The 17821-nt window shown below is 35.1% G+C and overlaps 2 protein-coding genes and 1 non-coding gene across 3 annotated transcripts in view; 1 reads left to right on the top strand and 2 right to left on the bottom strand.

Annotated features, from left to right (window-relative positions):
• Positions 1-590: 590 nt before the first annotated feature.
• LOC125842029 (pectin acetylesterase 8-like) lies at positions 591-4898 on the bottom strand. The gene is made up of 13 exons (XM_049521222.1): positions 4818-4898; positions 4359-4480; positions 3700-3782; positions 3270-3399; positions 3098-3177; positions 2916-3002; positions 2707-2831; positions 2545-2605; positions 2137-2190; positions 1978-2055; positions 1663-1768; positions 1145-1290; positions 591-919 (listed from the first exon to the last, which is right to left on the bottom strand). Exons 2-13 carry the CDS (start codon positions 4477-4479, stop codon positions 827-829), a joined length of 1164 nt encoding a protein of 387 aa, XP_049377179.1. The 5' UTR covers position 4480; positions 4818-4898; the 3' UTR covers positions 591-826.
• LOC125842026 (pectin acetylesterase 8-like) overlaps positions 591-17821 on the bottom strand; it is a 32868-nt gene continuing 15637 nt past the window's right edge. Inside the window, exon 14 of the mRNA XM_049521220.1 lies at positions 591-810. The gene's annotated coding sequence lies outside the window, so the exon portion shown is untranslated. The remainder of the gene's footprint in view (positions 811-17821) is intronic.
• On the top strand, positions 3583-3685 carry LOC125843450 (U6 spliceosomal RNA). Its single transcript, XR_007444037.1, has one exon. It is a non-coding gene; the product is annotated as a U6 spliceosomal RNA (small nuclear RNA).

Below are 17821 nucleotides of genomic sequence, written 5' to 3'. Positions count from 1 at the left end.
AGAGATTATATTTTTATTGTGTATTCAGTGAAGGAAAATGAAATCAAGAAGTGACCTTTACAAAATCTCAAGATTATAATTTGAATTACTTATTCCACCTTTTATATGATATATTGTCTCCATCTATTTTTGCTTGTCAATGTTTGATCCGTTATTTTCAAGATCATATTTCTTTTATGTATCTCCGTCTTATTCCACCATACCCCTACCTTTGTTAGGATAGTGATCAATGAAGTCGGTTAAAAACCATGACGTCTCAGAGTTCAATTCCAGCAGAAACAAAAAACAATAGATGAAGAGATTTCCTCCCACCTATCATAGCTTTGGTAGACAAAGTGACGTGATACTTGTTGCTTGTGGGAGGTAGAGGTATTCTGTAGAATTAGTCGAGTTGCACACCATTAAGGTCCATCCTAGATCTTTAATATTTAATTTCATTTCATTTGATGATACTTCCTCTTTTGGTATCTTTGTTTGCTCAAAGCAGATATGAAACAAAGGATATGAGTATTCAGTTAGCTTCGAAGATTAGTCAAATTGACACTCAATAAGCGAAAAGTGTGACATAAATAGAGGTACATTATAACAATATACATAATATTAACCTCAAACAAAATGATACATAATAGTTTCTCTATGGGGAAATCAAAACACACAATTCAGTGCAGAGTTGGCTTTCCCTTACTGTATTACGTATTTGATACACTTCTTCAATTACATATTTTTCTTTTCCCCCCTTAAAGAAAATTTCCAAGTCTTTGTGTGTATTGATAAACTTCTCCATCAATCATCTATGTTATCCGTATCTAATGGACGAGCAGTCTATTCAAAAGCAAGTTTTGTTACAGGGGTAAGGACAATCGATCTCTTGGAATCGTTTTCTTTCATAATACCAATCTCCAACTGCTTTGGCAATCGTCTGTAAGAACACATTTTTTGAAAGTGTCAATAGTTGTCTATAACGGAATGACAGAATTTTGTGTAAGATAAAAAACAATAACAACATAACCAGTATATTCTCACAAGTGGAGTCTGAGAAGGGTGGAGTGTATGCAGACCTTATCCCTATCTATTTTTGCAGGGTAGAGAAGCTTGTGTATAATAAATGTAATTTTGAAATAATTTTGAGTTCATGATTGCGTACCGTGCCAGATAATACTAGTGAGTCATCCATTAGCCATGTCTCTTGCGTTCCAGTTTGACAATGTGCGTAACAAGAATTGATGTAATACCCTCGCGTTGAGGAAGGGCCGAGTGAATTCAATGCTTTCAAGAACTCTGACCTAAAAGCTGAGAAATAACATCATGTATTAGATACAGAGTGTAAAAGACACCTTCTAAATGTAAATATTACACTTAATTTAGCGTCTTCACGCTTACTACAACTAGTTATTTTAGTTTGAAGTGTTAGCCACACAAAGGACAGGCAGATTCGATATTGTTGTTTACTATAATCTGGTCAGGTGTGCATGTGAGGGGGCGTATTGAAAATATAATTAAATAATAACAGTATGTTTTCTCCACTAACAACTTAAGGTTTTAGATGATATGATCACACAATTCAATAACCAACATATAGGTACTCTGAATTCCCATTGATCGATAGCTTAATGGTGTACTCCGAGTGAATGAAGGAACAACAAAGGGCTTAAGAGTCTTAACCTTGCATAGTTTGGAGTTGAGTAGACGAACAATTCAATATGTCAAGCTTGCAGTTGCGCCAAGTTCCATGAGGATCCACAACCTCAGGAGCCAAAATGTGCTTTATCTGAAAATTTTAAGAACAAAGTATGAGCAAAAATCAACAATTTTAAAGAGCCAAAACGACTTCATATATATATATAGTGTATCTACATATAAAATGACTTCGTGATAACGAAGACTAAATTCTAATGCAGCGGAAAGCCAAATAATAAAACGTTCATGTGGAACTTTGGTTTTATTACAGAAGTAAATAAATTTCAGACATGAACTGACCTGCCAGGAATCATAGGCTGCATTTACTAGGAAAAGTGGTGTCTGGATTTGTTGCGCAACGTTTTGTGGGAAAAAACACTGCAACATAGCGGTGTTTTCGCATAAGATGATGCATCAAATAAGGGAAAGATATATTTTTGTGAAAACAACTTCTCTTACCAATCCCGGTTTCAGTCTTGAGGTACACGATTGAGGCAAATTCTTCGCAGAACCCTGAATCCAAGATAATGTAATAGACTTAGTATGAGTAAAATCGAATCTATAGAACTTCCTTAGTGACTTTCCACGAAATTTTATAGTTCATTGTAGGTCCGAGCATCATTTTTGGTATGAAGAAGACATATTTATAACGAGCAGATTATATGTGAGAGAGAATCACCCCTCCGTCAAATTCATGTGAAGGTGTTTGACTGGGCACAAAATCTAAAAAAGAAAGAAAATCGTCTAAAACAAGATATTATTAGTACTAAATATAGAAAGTTGTCATTCTTTTTGAGGGTCGAGACTGACTAAAAAAGGAAAGAGGGTCGGATCCTGGAGGGAGTACTACAGGTTAAAGAAGCATACATGTGTGTTAACAACTTCACTGTAGAACTGTTCGATATGAGAGGTTCCAGAAATAGTCTGCCTGCAACACAGAACCAATTCTTTTATAGAAAATCGGAAATCTAAATTTCTCAAAAAAATTGAGAGTTGGCCATGATTAAAATAACAAACACGAACGCTTACGTGTTGATAAAGAAACCGGCATCTGAGAGACATTTTACTTTAGCATCCGGTGGAAGGAGACCTTTAAATCTGTCACAATGTAGAATTGCAGCCAAACTACCGGCTGAACATCCCGCAAGAATAGCCTACAATTAGAAAAAACTTTCTATCACGACGAGCATATATAATCGTCTCCAATAATTTGTAACCGATTGATGCATCGATCGTACATTCTGAGCATTTTTCATTCCTTTTGCCAAGAAATCCTCCATAACAGCTGAAAAAATCCTGGCTCCTCTGTAGAATACTTTTGTTTTCTGTCATAATTCAACATGTCCATATATAAAGATACTAGCACAACTCGTCGTTTATATCAAATCAATAATTGAATAGTGTTTTAACATAGAATTACTGGATCGGCTTCTGCAACATCACCAGTAAAGGATGATCCATCACAATATTTAATTCTAATTCTGTTCCAATTGTAAAAGTCTACAATTTCCAAAACACAATCAATCAGAATAATGTTTATAAAATAGAAAGGCGTTAAAACGATGTATATGAACAAGGGTGAAAAGCTTTACCTGGATTAAACTCAGCCTTGTTGCTCAAAATTCCTGAGAAAGACACTGTCTTTAACATTAGTTTCGATGATCCCAATCGTGTTTTTGTACGTGCAAGGCAAGTCGTGGCATTATTGCACCATGCTCCTCCCTGAAGTCATCTGATGAATTCAAATGCAAATTCATGTAGGCAGTCCAAAATAATTGTTCGTAAATTACCAGCAAAAGTTCAATCTAGTTTTTTTTCCCTCATTTTTGATAACGGGGTATCCAGGACAGCTTACGCATATCTCGACTATCTTAGTTCAAGAATTTGAATGGGGAAAAGGCTAACGATTGGACTGAAATAAGACTACGAACTTGGAACAATACTGAGATGATTAACATGGCCCCTAACAAAGATGATACGAACAAATTGAGAAATGATCCAAATTGTTATAAAGAGACGAACCTCAAGTTGGATAAGCCAATTGTTAACTCCAGCTCCAAATCCTTTATCAAAATGGTATGCTGGTGGACTTCCATCCAAACATACTGCAAAAACACAACATTGACATTTTCACATTCTTGAATCTTTTTTCGCGGAATCCGTGGTGGATTCAGGATTTAGACGTTATCAATTCTAAAGTTGAATCGACATGCCATCTATACTTGTTTTCACAAAAAATATATATAAAGTTTGAACCAAAAGTCACGGGTTCCGCCAAACCCACAACTCTACCTTATATCTAGAGTCGAAGCTACAGTTCTGCTTATGAGTTCAGGTTCGCTTTGGCTTGTGTTAAAAAATCCACTTAATATGTATAAATAAAATATTTAAAACCTAGTAAAATGTAATTTTCTAGAATTCAGAATCCATAAACTCAAAATCTTAATTCCGTCTCTACGTGTTACCCCCAACCCCCACTCAAAAAAAAAGAAGAAGGATAATTACTTTTGATTCATTGCCATCAAAATCAAAATATGTCCACTTTACCCTTAACCATGTATTTGTGTATAACTAATAGTAGAAACACACTAAGCTACCTTTTCTAGAATCCAAAACTCTGTAAACTCAAAATCTTAGCTCCGGCTCTAATTGGAAAAAAAAAAAGGAAAAAAAGAACTTACCAGCTCCTTTAGCTACTGCACTTTGGAGATAAGTAATATCAACTGGATGTCCTTCTGTAATTAAAACAATTAGCAAAGTAAATATTGCACGTAGCCATAGTTCCATTGCCCCTTTTACCATCCTGCATATATTAATTACTAATTATGTCAAAAAAATGTATATATAAATAACCAACAAAACAAAAAAAAAGAACAAAAATCCTAAAAATTTAAAACCAAGAAAAGAAAAACATCTCATTTTTAGTAAGATCATTTAATATACTTTCTATATTACAATTTTAGCAAAAATTTTATTTTTTTTAACCATTAATGTTACGACTTTCTTCTTCTTTTTTTCATTAAAACATAGGATACATAAAATGCAAAGAATAATCAAACAAGCCTATTTCAGAACCAACAAAATAAAAATTACTAAAAATACAGAATTGAAATATTAGTTCAATATATATGATTAATTACCTGGAATAGCAAAGATTTTGAGGAAGAAAAAAAATCTGAAAATGAATTATTTGTGTTGAAATCTGCAGTATAATTTGTTTATAGTGGATGAGACTCTAGAGTAGAAGCATATATTTATAGTACTAAAAAAGAAAAAGTTATATATTTCTTCCGTTGTAATTTGTTTGTCTGATTTTGATTTGATACGAAATTTAAAAAAATTATAAAGACTTTTAAATTAAAAATACGTTGTCAAAATATCATTTAAATTTTGTAATTTTAAAAAGTAAAGTTAAAATATTATTAAAAAGGACGTTTTATTAAAAATTGGATAAATAAATTAAAATGGAGGGAGTATTTTTATTTATATATAATGACTTGTGAGTTCTTTTCACTATTAATGTAATTTAATGTCATAAATTAATTTACATGTTGACCTAATTTTGTAACATTTAACCTTTTTTTTTTGTTTCATATTGGAGTTCAGTATTCATATTGAAGTTTGATTAGATTTAAATTCGTGCAGGAAAGTTTTATATTGGGAATAAAGCACGACTTAACAAAGGGCAAAGGCGACTTTTTATCTAGAGACACTCAACCGAAATTTCTAATTAAAGATGAATAATTTTTTACTACTCCACTACAACCTCGTCGACAACATTTAACAGTTACTAAGCTGTACTATTCTTGAAGAATTCTTACGAAAACTTATCCAAAAATATTGTACGTTTGAGATTCTCAAAAGACGTATTTTGAGAGCTTCTTTAAAAACTTCCTTTAGTAAAGTAGTACTTAGTAAGAGAGATATTTAAATCTTTGTAGTTTTAATTTTAAAATATGTAAAATATATATATATTTTTTTAAAAAAAGTTATCTTGTTATTTTAAATACGCTATATGATTTTAAGAAAATTTATCCCTAGAAACTGTTTAAATATTAAACAACATCGTAAACAATGACGAATCTAATATATATCATACAGATTCATAGAAAATCAATTACTTCTGCTCAAATCACCATTCATTCGCTAAACACATTTTCTTCGAAGTGATTTAATTATGTACTTTTTGTTTAAGAAAAAATAATGTTGTTAATTTCGAGGAATTAAGATTTTTTGGCGAATTATAAACTGAATTAAAAAAATATTTTTATATATATAAATAGAGATTTCTTATAAAAAAAAATTATCAAACATAAAAAAGGTTTGTAAGTGGCTTAAAAAACTAATTTCACTTGTTATTTTTTGTGTTCAATTATGATATTATTTTGTTATTGTTATTAATATTTCTATACTTTTCTGTTTTCTCTGCTTTAATTTTTTTTTATAAATTAATATCGAAATTATTCTTTTTTATTTTCAAAAAAATGGGCAAGATCTATATAAGCACTATCCTTTTCGGCTTTTACGTATAGAAATACAGTAAATATGTTGTTATCGTTACTTCTGCATTTTTGTATTTTCTCTTTTTAAGTTGCTTTAATATATATTTTTTAAATTAACGATCTATTGAAATAAAATTATATATATATATATATATTATAATTTTTAACTTTTATCGTAGAACTACATCGAATATATTATTTATATTTTTTTTTAAAAGATGGCTGCTAATAAGTAGAGTCAAAAACCATGGCTGCTAATAAGTAGAGACAAAAATTATCGGCAAACGCGTTCTACATTCAATGAATAGACAAAACAGTTAAAGTGGAATTTGAAAATTGAGAGATAGAGTGATGTCTTTTCTTTTTTTCTTTGTTATAGAGTTTTTTTAAAAAAATAATAATACTATAATAGACGTTTGATCATTGAGAAAAAATTATTGAAAATAAAATTTGACTTGAAATATTAGCTTCATCTTCTAAATAACTTTAAAAATATATTTTTATTTGTCTAACTCAATTTAATTACTCCCTCCGTCCCATTTTATGTGGCACCATTTCCTTTTTGGTCAATCCCAAAAAGAATGTCACATTTTCTTATATGGTAAGTATTTAAAGGTACAATTCATCTTTTACCCTTGTTAGTCCCACTTAATCTTAAAGATAATACTCCAAAACATTTATGAGGAGAGAAAAGTGAGTCTACTTTTTAAAGGACAATTTGGTAAACATTTCAAAGTCTTCATTTATTTCTTAAACATCGTTCCCAGTCAAATGTTGCCACATAAAATGGGACGGAGGGAGTATGTCACATGATATAGTAAATGGTTTGAACTTTTGTACGAGTGTGGGGCTCTTATAAAAAGTTGAGAGAAGTGTTGAAAACAGTATTCCTAAACTTGATGAGAATTTAGAGATGTATTTCACTCATGTTGCTAAATTAAGGATATAAGTAAGTTCAGTTAATCAAGTAGTGAGGTATTTTTAAGATTGTTAATAGTTTGAAGATAAAACTAATAATTCGCGTATAGTTCAAAGTGTTTTCAAGTTCGTGGAGAACTTGTGTGGCGGAAACAAGGAGTATTTTCGGTAAATAAATAAATATGTATATGTGAAGCTAATTTTTCTATTCTTGTACAGATTGTTGCATATATTATAATATATATTGATGGACTAGAGCGTATTGGTTAAATTGCTATGGTTGACGGATGAAACACTACTATGATATGAGACTTTTCTTTTATGTTAGTTAGTATTTTATTTCATTAAGAGTTTGGGGAAATTAAGGTGAAATTGTTGTATGTTAGTTAAAATGGGTTGTGAGTTGTTTTGGAAATTAATGGTAACGGTGGGTGCTAAATTAATAGAAATGGTGGGCCAATGATTGACCATAATGAGCCAATCATTGGTTGGAATAAAAGGATGGCAAAGAAAAAAAAGTTCAAGTTCCACGCTACTGTCCCTAAGGCAATCCGGTTTAAGTTTTATATTTTTGGTCATGGGTGTTGACACCCAATTTTGATCCTCCTCGATAGGAATTAATTCGCGAGCTTCTCAATTTTCAAACAATTTAGAATAATTAATTTTATAGAAATCAAATATTTTTCGAGGGTACTTTGATTAAGTCTAGTCGATTTTTATAGTATTTTATAATTATATGTGTAATTAGTGTTTCTTAAATATTTGAAAATCGTCTAAAAAAATCTTAATTTTAGTAAGTACTTTATTAAATTAGTTTAGTTTAAATTATGAGTATAATTTCGGTTTATTTAGTTTATAATTAAATTGACTATTTTATTTCGTTAAGATTAAGAAGCTCATAAATTAATTATATTAATTCGTCCTATTTTGAATTCTAGCCGAATTTGCTAATGTTAATTCTTTTTGGTTACCTCCTTAATCCGTTTGGCTAAATTATTAATTAATTTCTATTGCAATTATAGCCAAATGTAACACTTCATTCAATCCATTTGGAGACCAAGTTTTTTGGGCCTTTTTACTTATCAAATCAGCAGCCCGTTTCCCTTTGTTATTCACTCCCAGTCAACCCAAAACAATTTCCAGAAATCCAGCCCACCAAATAACTCCCCTTTCCATTTGAATTTCCAGCCAACTCTTATTCCAATTCTCCCGACCCGGCCCAGCAGCAGCAGCAAGTACACGACGTCTTCACGGAGTCATATAGACGGAAAGCAGTAGTGGCATCAATATGCAGAAGGCAGCACGCTGTTGGCACCCAATTTTGACCAACCTTTAGCAATTTTAGAAATGCTATTCGATTAAATACGTATTTTTAAAAAATATGTCGAGTGTAAAATTTTAATCTATTTTGTCTAAAAATTATATATTTAGTATGCATGCTTTATAAAAATTATTGTAAATACTATTAAAATATTTTTAAATTATTAGTAAAACTCAAAATAATTCAAATGTTTTAAAATTTAAGTAATTTTAATTATAATATTTTATAGTATTTTAATTGGATAGCATTTCTTCAAATTTCCTCAAAATCATTTAATTGTTAGCCTATTCTATTCTAATTCATTTCAATTCTAGCTTATTCAAGGGGCAAAACACTATTAAAAAATGCAAAAATCATTTAATTGTTATCCTATTCTATTCCAATTCATTTCAATCCGAAATAAGTGCCTGTTTGAAATTGTCATGTTTCAGATTATAATTAAATTAAGTAAATCTTTGGCCCCTTATAATATTCTGCTAGTTAATAGTTTTTTATTTACTTGTTAATTATTTATTGTATGGTGTCGTATGCCCACACACTTTGTATGCGACCTTTTCACTCTATTTGTGTTTGCAAGCCTGTTTAAATAAAATCTAGAGGCCAACTTAAGACTTTACGTGCTAAATGATTGTCCAACTTGCTTGACTTCGTGTCCAGGTGGGCCTACTAGGAGTTTATTTTAGTCTAAATCCACCCGAATAGTAGTCCAATGCCTCTTGGACCTTAAGCGGGGACGCTAGGCACCTCTTAGAGACGAAATGCATGCGGTGGTGGGGTAGGGGTAGTTTAGGCCCTACGGAGATGATGACATCGATTCGGTCTTAATGACAAACCTTGGTTTTGTCTGTCCCTACGAAAAGTCGACCGAAATAAAGAAAGTCGAGTGCTGATCCGTAAAGTCCTTCAGAGTCTCCCTTTCCCTTTACCTTCTATGTGTTTTATTTTTATAACTTGTTGGGGTAGTTTAAATAAAATAATAAAAATTATCTTTTATATCTATTTGCAAAAGTTCTGTCTCCTCGCTTATCTCTTATTAACTGTTTAATATTTGTTTAACATTATGTTATTCCATAGTTTTGCATGCCTAATTAATTAAAATAATTAAATTGACTTTAATTGTTTAATGTTATTTATCACATAGTAATCATGTTTAAATTAACTTAAATAATGAATGAAGTGACCTTAAATGCTACTTGTAACCCCTACATAAATTGCATGAGATACGGTCGGGACCCACATTTGTGGACCTCGAGGGATGCCTAACACCTTCCCTTCGAGGTAATTTGAACTCCTACCCGATCTCCGGTTCATTGACCTTAGCTAGACTTAATTAGGTTAAATAGGTGCCCTAACGCGCCTTAATTCGTTAGGTGGCGACTCTTCAATCCAACCCAAAGCCCAAAAGAGTTGTTAGGTCGTGCACCAAAACCCGTTTTTGAGATAAACGGGGCACGACGGAATGTTGACTCTGATGGGGATATTAGGTTCTAACTATTACGTGTTTCAAGCTTATATGAGATTTATTTGGTTATTTCGTTGTTTGTTTGGTTATTAGCATGTTAAGTTGTTATTAGCTTTCCTTGTTTATTTGTTTCCTTATTTATCGTATTTTCCATGTTTCACTCCCCTTTCTCTCCTCCTTATTTGTTTATTTTCATGTTTCGCCCTTTTCCTTTTTTCTTTATGTGATCACTTTCATACTTAATCTCATACCCTTTCCATTATCTGTTGGATTTCTTACATGTTTATATGTTTATTTTTGTTTATTTATGTATTTATTTATTTACTGCTTTCTTTAAAACTGTGTATATGTTACCGCTTTCAATCTAACTGCTAAATGTTACCGCTTTGATAAACTGGCATTCCGCTCATACTTCTCCCAATTGGGATCCTCCTCCTTTTTATTTTTTATTTTGTTACCGTGATGTTGTGCATTTACACCTCTCACAACTACTCCAATTCTCTTCAAATACCCATTATAGAGAGTCGGCATATGCGTGGACGGAATGGATAGTTTTACTACCGGAAAACCACGAGCCTTCTCGCATAGAATCCATTTCAAGTCCGTGTCAAGCCAACTCTTAGAAATCTTAATTAGGTCATACATGTTGCATAAGCCCTAGGTGGTTTGACCCTTGGTGTCAATCCGCATAATTAGTTGCCACCCTATCGTCTAAGGGGCCTCAACACCCTTTAGACAAATTGCATAATTATGTGTCAATGTGATCACGTTAATTAAATTAAGCCAAACTTTGCCGAAATGGAGTTTAGAAGTTGTTTGTTATTTTGTTTGCAGAGTCATGGATGCTTTCAACTCCCCAAACCTGCAAATGGTCGTAGATGTAAACTATAAGCTAAGGAGCTGGTGGATTGATATTAAGAGGGATTGCGAAAGAGAGATTCGTCAATTGTTGGGTGGTCTTACCTACCTCATCTTTGTCATACCAAACCTTCACCTGATTAGGGTCTTGCTAGAATTTTGGGACCCTGTGAGGATGGTCTTCAAATTCGTGGATTTTAACTTGGCGCCAACGATTGAGGAGATAAGTGGTTTCATCGACCTTCCATACCACGAGTGTGAAATGATGGTACCATATAAGCCGTCATCGAGGGAGTTTCTAAAAAGTCTGGGAATAAAGTCAAGTCCAACCTTGCCTTCTTTAGACCTTGGGTGGATTCATTTCAACTTTCTGTATTCATGATTTGGCCGAGATGATAGTTATTACTCTTATAGCGATGAATTTGAGTGCTCCATTGAGAAATGGGAAACATATTGTCTAAATGCCTTTGTCATTGCCCTATTAGGATCCCTTGTTTCTCCTAAAATAAGGGGAAGGATTGACACCCGACTGGGTTTTGTGGTTTGAGATTTAGCTCAAAAAGAGGGCGAACCTAGGAAAACCATAGTGCCCATGATCCTGGCAGAAATAATGAGGAGTCTGTCAGCATGCGTTAACGGTAGAATGTTTTTCGAGTGATGCAACCTTTTGCTGCAATTATGGGCTATTGAACATTTCTACCTATGGTCTGATGTGGTAGACATTTTTCTTGGTTATGGCAACAAGATTGATAATCATCCAAGAAGAATGGTAGCTTTCAACGCCCCTGTAGGATTTGTAGACTGACAGATATTTTTGATAGAGCTCGAAAGCGGCTGCATCCAATGGAAGCTCCATTGGTTGTCCATCCCTCATGCAATAGTAAGAGGTGATGACCGATACTTCATTGAGCTTATTGTCTTAAAGGGCGTTCAACCATACACTCCTCTTCGAGTGCTCCGCCAATTTGGGCGAACTCATGTAATACCACTCTGATCCGACATGGAGCAATTCAAGTACGAATTTGGATTAGAGAGTCTGCAAGTCCACAACTTACTCTGAAGATGGGAGCGAGTGTTAACCATTCCTATGGGTGCACGACAGGCCTTATGCACACGTGAGTACTACATACGGATTCTAAAAGAGGTCAAAGACAGAGAATTGAGTGATGAAGGATACTATGGGCTCACTGATGAAAGAGAAAATATATGGGCACGCAACGTGTTGAAGATCGGGCAAGAAGTCGCTTCTTATACAAGAAGTCAATTGGCACCAAGCTCTTGGAACCAATATCTTCAAGATTTCATATTTTTAGGATGACTTTCCCATTGTTATCCCTTTTCCCTTAGTTTATTTCAATTTTTGTTTTTTCAATTATGATGTATTGTTCGAATTCTATAATAAATAAAGTTTGTTTATTTCTTCTAATCTAAACTCCAAATTGGCAAATAAGACTTGAATTAATTATTGTGCATAATTTATATGTCGTCTTAGGCCTACCTCTGGCTCAACGAGGCTCCTTGCATTTAGGGCGTTTATCTTAAAACAATGTGTTTGTTATCTCAATTTATGCAACGCTCTAACTTGGGTTTTTCCTTTGCTTTTACTGTTTTTTTTTTACCCTTCCCCAATGGTTGATCTGTAGACCATGGTTTACCACACACGATCAAAGGACGCTCTTCCTTCTCTTCCAAATAAGAACCGCAAAGGAAAGAGGAAAGCAACTAATAAGAAGGTTTCGGGTAAAACCATTGAAATGAGTATCCTCTAAGCAAGTTGATCTCACGTTTGGAAAAGAAAATAAGGGAATTAGAAGAAGAAGTGTCTGATATGCGCGGTTGGGCCAAGATGTTACTTTCTGTCGATCTCACTCTGGAGACAAACATAGATAAGTTGTCTGTCACAAGTCAAGCCACTCTCCAAGATAATCCTCCAATCACTCACCCTATTTCTCATCCTCCACCAACTTACCCCACTTCTCAAAATCAACCAAGCTCCATTCAAATGCCTCCAAAGAACATTCACTTTCCAAATTACCTATATCCTCCTCAACATCATGCTTATGCATCCAAACCTCCATATCTCACTCCGCGTCTGCCGAGTCCTACCTTACAAGCTCATCAATATCAGACACCTCTACACCAAGTCCCTTGGTATTGTGTGCCGCTCATACCATATCAAACTCCTTCATATCAATTGCCTCCATACCAAAAGCCTACTTATCCTGTTCACAATGTCAAAACCCTCACTCAAAAACATATTTGCAAAAATCTATTCAATGTTGAGAAGAGGCCCATCAAAATTTACAGAGCATATAGATCAATTTTATGAAAAGTTGAGGATTGCTGGTCACATCGCTCCTATCAATGAAATAAGGATGAATACACGTGCAAGGTGGATTGAACCCTCTAAGCTTTGCTCTTATCACTCAGGGATGAAAGGACATACCATAAAAGAATGTCATGATCTGAAAGACAAGATTCAATAATTGATTGATACCAAGATCATATGCTTGGAGAACTTCGCGCCAACGGAATCCCAACACTGAACATGTCAAAGTTCATTTGAAGCACTCTCCAATAAAGGTTTATGCCATTTGAGCTTAAGTTCTCTACAGTCATGTTTCGTCAATTAGTGACAAGAAAAATACCCATGTTAGCATATGGACAATAAAGTTGGTCAGAATCTGTCATTTTCAGTATTGGTTAAGAATGCTCTATTTTATGCTCTTGTATTTGGAACTACGTCAGACCTGATTCCCATTTAAGAGGGGATACGTAGGCGCTCCTATTGGAGTTCAGTCTCATCATAATAAAAAATTTCCATTTTCCCCTTTTGAGTGTGTAACTGGGGCAGAATTTTGAGAGGGTCTCAAAAAGTCCTTCAAAAGAGCATATTCCTACAAACTATAATAGTGGGGCATAATTTTTTAGAGTCTCAAAAATTTCATCAGAAGGACATTTCTGACAAGTGATGATACTGGGGCAAAATTTTTGAGAGGAACTCAAAAATTCCTTCAAAAGCGTAATTTCCACACAACTCCGGACTGGACAAAATTTGTGAGAGGATCTCAAAATTCACATCAATCAAGCTACAATCTACAAAAAAAAGGAAATCAGAATAGCAAAAGTTCTACACTGGGCAGAAAATTTTGAGAGGACCTCAAAATTTTTGACAACACTTCAAAAGACATTCTAGCAGACATCAGAAGAGCATACTGTGTCAAATCAGGGATACAGATCAACCTCCCTTTAACCAACTATTTTTCTTTGAATGCAGAAAAGACAGGTACATATACAATAAGCAACTTCAACACTACTTGAAGGATCAATGTGCCGATATATCCAACAAATCGCTAATCAATGGCATTACGTCCTTTCAATAGGAAGAATGATCAAGCTACATTATTCAAAGCTCAAAAATCGCTAACAAATGGCATATTGACCTTCCAATAAGGGGAAGGACCAAACTACTCTATATTGAGCCCGAATCGCCAGTCAAATGGCATACTATCCTTCCGACCGGAAGAAGGATCAAGTTATTTTGAGCCCGACAATCGCCGATCAATGGTACCCTATCCTTCCGATCAGACAAAAGGATTAGACTACTCCATACCAAGCCCGATAAATCAACTTCAACACCACTTGAAAGATCACTATGTCGATATATCCGACAAATCGTTAATCAATGGCATTCTGTAACATCCGACAATTTGAAATAGCCAAGAAGAGGCTTGGAATTTGAAATTTTTCATTTTTGGAAAGGATTTAAAATCTGGAATTTGGCTAAGTGTGGAAATCAGCGAGTTTTTGGCCAACTTTGAGCAGTCATAACTTCCAACTCAGGATGAGTTAGGAGTATTTCCAGTTATGGTTGTGAAGCTTGTGGAATGATATTTCCAACACCACCGAGTTTGCTCGATTTCGAGTTCATATGAGTGAGTTATGCCTTTTAGAAGTTAGGCAGTTGGCAGGGAAATCTGTCCGGGAAATTAAGGGCATTTTGGTCTTTTTCCCTAGCCATTTCTTTTGGGATTATATGGTGTGTTAGGCTGAATTTTGATCATTTTTATTCCATTTTAAAGAGAGAAAGTTAGGGTTCTTGAGAGTGAAGAAGAGAAGAAGAGGAGATCAACAAGTTTCCGTCGTGGAAATCTTCGAGGGTGATCCCTATCAAGGTATATGAGTTCTTTGTGTGGGTTGATCCTTTCCCCCACACACCAAGATCATTTTATGATTTGAGAAAAGATTGGAATTGTTGTTGAAGTTGTTAGTTGTTGTTGATGTTATTGTTGGTTGTGGGACATGATTNGAGAAGAAGAGGAGATCAACAAGTTTCCGTCGTGGAAATCTTCGAGGGTGATCCCTATCAAGGTATGTGAGTTCTTTGTGTGGGTTGATCCTTTCCCCCACACACCAAGCTCATTTTATGATTTGAGAAAATATTGGAATTGTTGTTGAAGTTGTTAGTTGTTGTTGATGTTATTGTTGGTTGTGGGACATGATTGGGTTGTGTTTTGAGTTGTAATCCATGGTATGTTGAGGGATATGATGATCCTTAGTGTTTGGGGTTGAAGCCCTTGAAGTAAGGATGGTTTAGAGTTGAAGAAAAAGGGCAGAAAAGTCGAGTTTCTGGGCAAGGGGGTTGGCGCGTCGTGCCTGTCAGCGCCCCCCAAAAAGGGCTCTAAGGTTTTCCCCTTGGTGCGCCGCACCTCTCAGAGCGCCAGCGGTGACCTCTGACTTTCGAGGGCTGGCGCTCCGCGCCTTGCAGAGCGCCAAGGACGCCAAGTTTCCCCCATTCTTCCATGCTTTCTCATGCATGTTCCTAGGTGTTATACCTATGTTCCCTAGTTGTTTCCAACACCCCAAAGTGTTTCTAAACATCCCGAACTCACCCAAATACGTGTGATCCTATACCTTGAATCCATAGTTCAATTCAAGGCAAGTTAGTATCAAGTTAAAGAGAAGTTAGAGCAAGTCAAGCCATGTTAAGAAGTAAGTTCAAGCAAGTCCTCCAAGCTTTTCAAGAGTCTTCATTGAATGTTTTAACTTCATTTTTAGACTCAAGTTTCAAGTCAAGTAAAGAGCTTAGAGTTTCAAGCTAAGTAAGGAGTCTCAAGACTCAAATTAAGTCAAGAGTGTAAGTTGAGTTCATTTCTCAAAAGCTATTAGGGAACTATGTATTCCCAAAGAAGTTTCTAAATGTTTTTTTACATTTGACTAAGAGAGGAACTATGATTCCAAAAGAGCCTTAGGGCTAGTTTTCAAGAAAAAGGAACATCGTTTCCAAGTGAGCCTTTGGGCGAGATTTTGAGTAATTATCTCATTTAAAGAAAGATGTGTTTAAAACACTTATGAGTCAAAAGCATTTTGGGAGTAGTATCGAGCACCGATTTAGGGACGCGAGTTCATATTAAACTCAACTCTCCATAAGAACTATGTAGCCAACATGGGAGTTAAAGGGTCATACTTTTTAGATGAACCCGTAAAGTTAAGCTAGTGGATCCACTTAGTAAAGTTAGCTTTCTATATCAAGACCAGGTATAGGATGGTCCTCAAACAACGTGAGGTAAAACATTGTATCATTAGCTTCCTATATCACGGCAAGGTATAGGATGGTCCTCGGGCAACGTGAGGTAAAACGTTGTATCACCACTCATATTCATAGTGGTGGTTTGTCGGTTAGAGAGGCTCCCACAGTAGAAAGAGCATGGTTCCTCGAGGGTTCTGCTTAGTATGGATGGGAGTATGGGACTTAATTCATACATTGCACAAGTAGACCTTGAGAGGAAACATGGTATTTTCATGATATTATAAATATGATTTTTACGTCATGTTTTAAGAGTTTTACCAGCTTTATATATTGCATGTGTCTCATTGCTTTATATATCGAGTTCAGTTATTCATGAGTTGAACAGAGCCAAGGTAAGTGTTCTCTTGTATTTCCTTTCAAGCTTAAGTTGTGGTTTAGCTTTCCAGCTCGCATACTCGTACATTTAATGTACTGATGCCAGTTGACATGCATCTTATGACGATGCAGATACAGGTACCCCGGATCAGCATCTTGCACGTCGTTGATCCAGCTGAGCACTCCAGAGTCAGTGGTGAGCCTCCTTACTTTCCGGAGGACTCAATTATTTTGTGTTCTTAGTTTTGTTTTATTAGGGTGTTGCGGGGTCTGTCCCAACATCCATCCCAGTATTTAGAGGCTTCATAGACAGTCAGTCAGTTAGTATTGAGTCTCTCATCTATGTACATATGTAAATATTCTATTTTGAGACTCGAGCTACCTTTTGGCATGTTATGCATAAGTTGTTATTTTATAACCTTTCATTGCATTGAGTTGTATTGTTGACTTAAGTTTCCGCTGAGTTAAGAAAGTCAGGCCAAGGGTTGCCTGGGGCCAGCAATGGTCTCCGGGTGCCGATCCCGCCCAGGGTGTAAGCTCGGGGCGTGACACATTCTGTCCTTTCAATAGGAAGAATGATCAAGCTACATTATTCAAAGCTCGAAAATCTCCAACAAATGGCACATTGTCCTTCCAACAATGGGAAAGACCAAACTACTCTATACTAAGCCTAATCACCAGTCAAATGGCATACTATCCTTCTGACAGGATGAAGGACCAAGTTATTTTGAGCCCGACAATCACCAATCAATGGTACATTATCCTCCCAATCAGACAAAAGGATCAAACTACTCCACATCAATCCTGACAAATCAACATTCAACTGCACCCACTCCTTACGATAGGACAAGGGGTCAAAGCTACAATATTCTGAATTCATCAACTAATGATACTCAATCCTTCTAAAAGACGAAGGTTTATGCCCTCAAACAATTATCGCATGAGCCCGAAAACTATATTATGCCCGGAGATTACATTATGCTCGAGATTACATTTGTTCTTGATATTGCATTGTGCCCGAGATTGCATTTGAGCCCGAGATTGCATTTATGCCCGAGGATTGCATTATTGCATGTGCCCGAGGATTGCATTATTGCATGTGCCCGAGATTGCATTATGCCTGAAGATTGCAAGTGCCCGATACTGCATTGTTCCCGAAAATTGCATGTGCCTGATAT

The sequence above is a fragment of the Solanum stenotomum genome, chromosome 10 (genome assembly GCF_019186545.1).
Source record: "Solanum stenotomum isolate F172 chromosome 10, ASM1918654v1, whole genome shotgun sequence".
Taxonomy (NCBI): Eukaryota; Viridiplantae; Streptophyta; class Magnoliopsida; order Solanales; family Solanaceae; genus Solanum; species Solanum stenotomum.
This window is presented reverse-complemented; position numbering and strand designations above follow the sequence as displayed.

Excerpts from the sequence above, each read along its gene's own strand:
- LOC125842029 (XM_049521222.1), bottom strand. The coding sequence starts at position 4,479 with ATGGTAAAAGGGGCAATGGAACTATGGCTACGTGCAATATTTACTTTG. Across the intron at positions 2,832-2,915 it reads GAATGAAAAATGCTCAGAAT|GCTATTCTTGCGGGATGTTC; the intron begins GTACGATCGATG and ends TTCTAATTGTAG. Across the intron at positions 1,291-1,662 it reads TCAACTCCAAACTATGCAAG|CTTTTAGGTCAGAGTTCTTG; the intron begins GTTAAGACTCTT and ends GTTATTTCTCAG.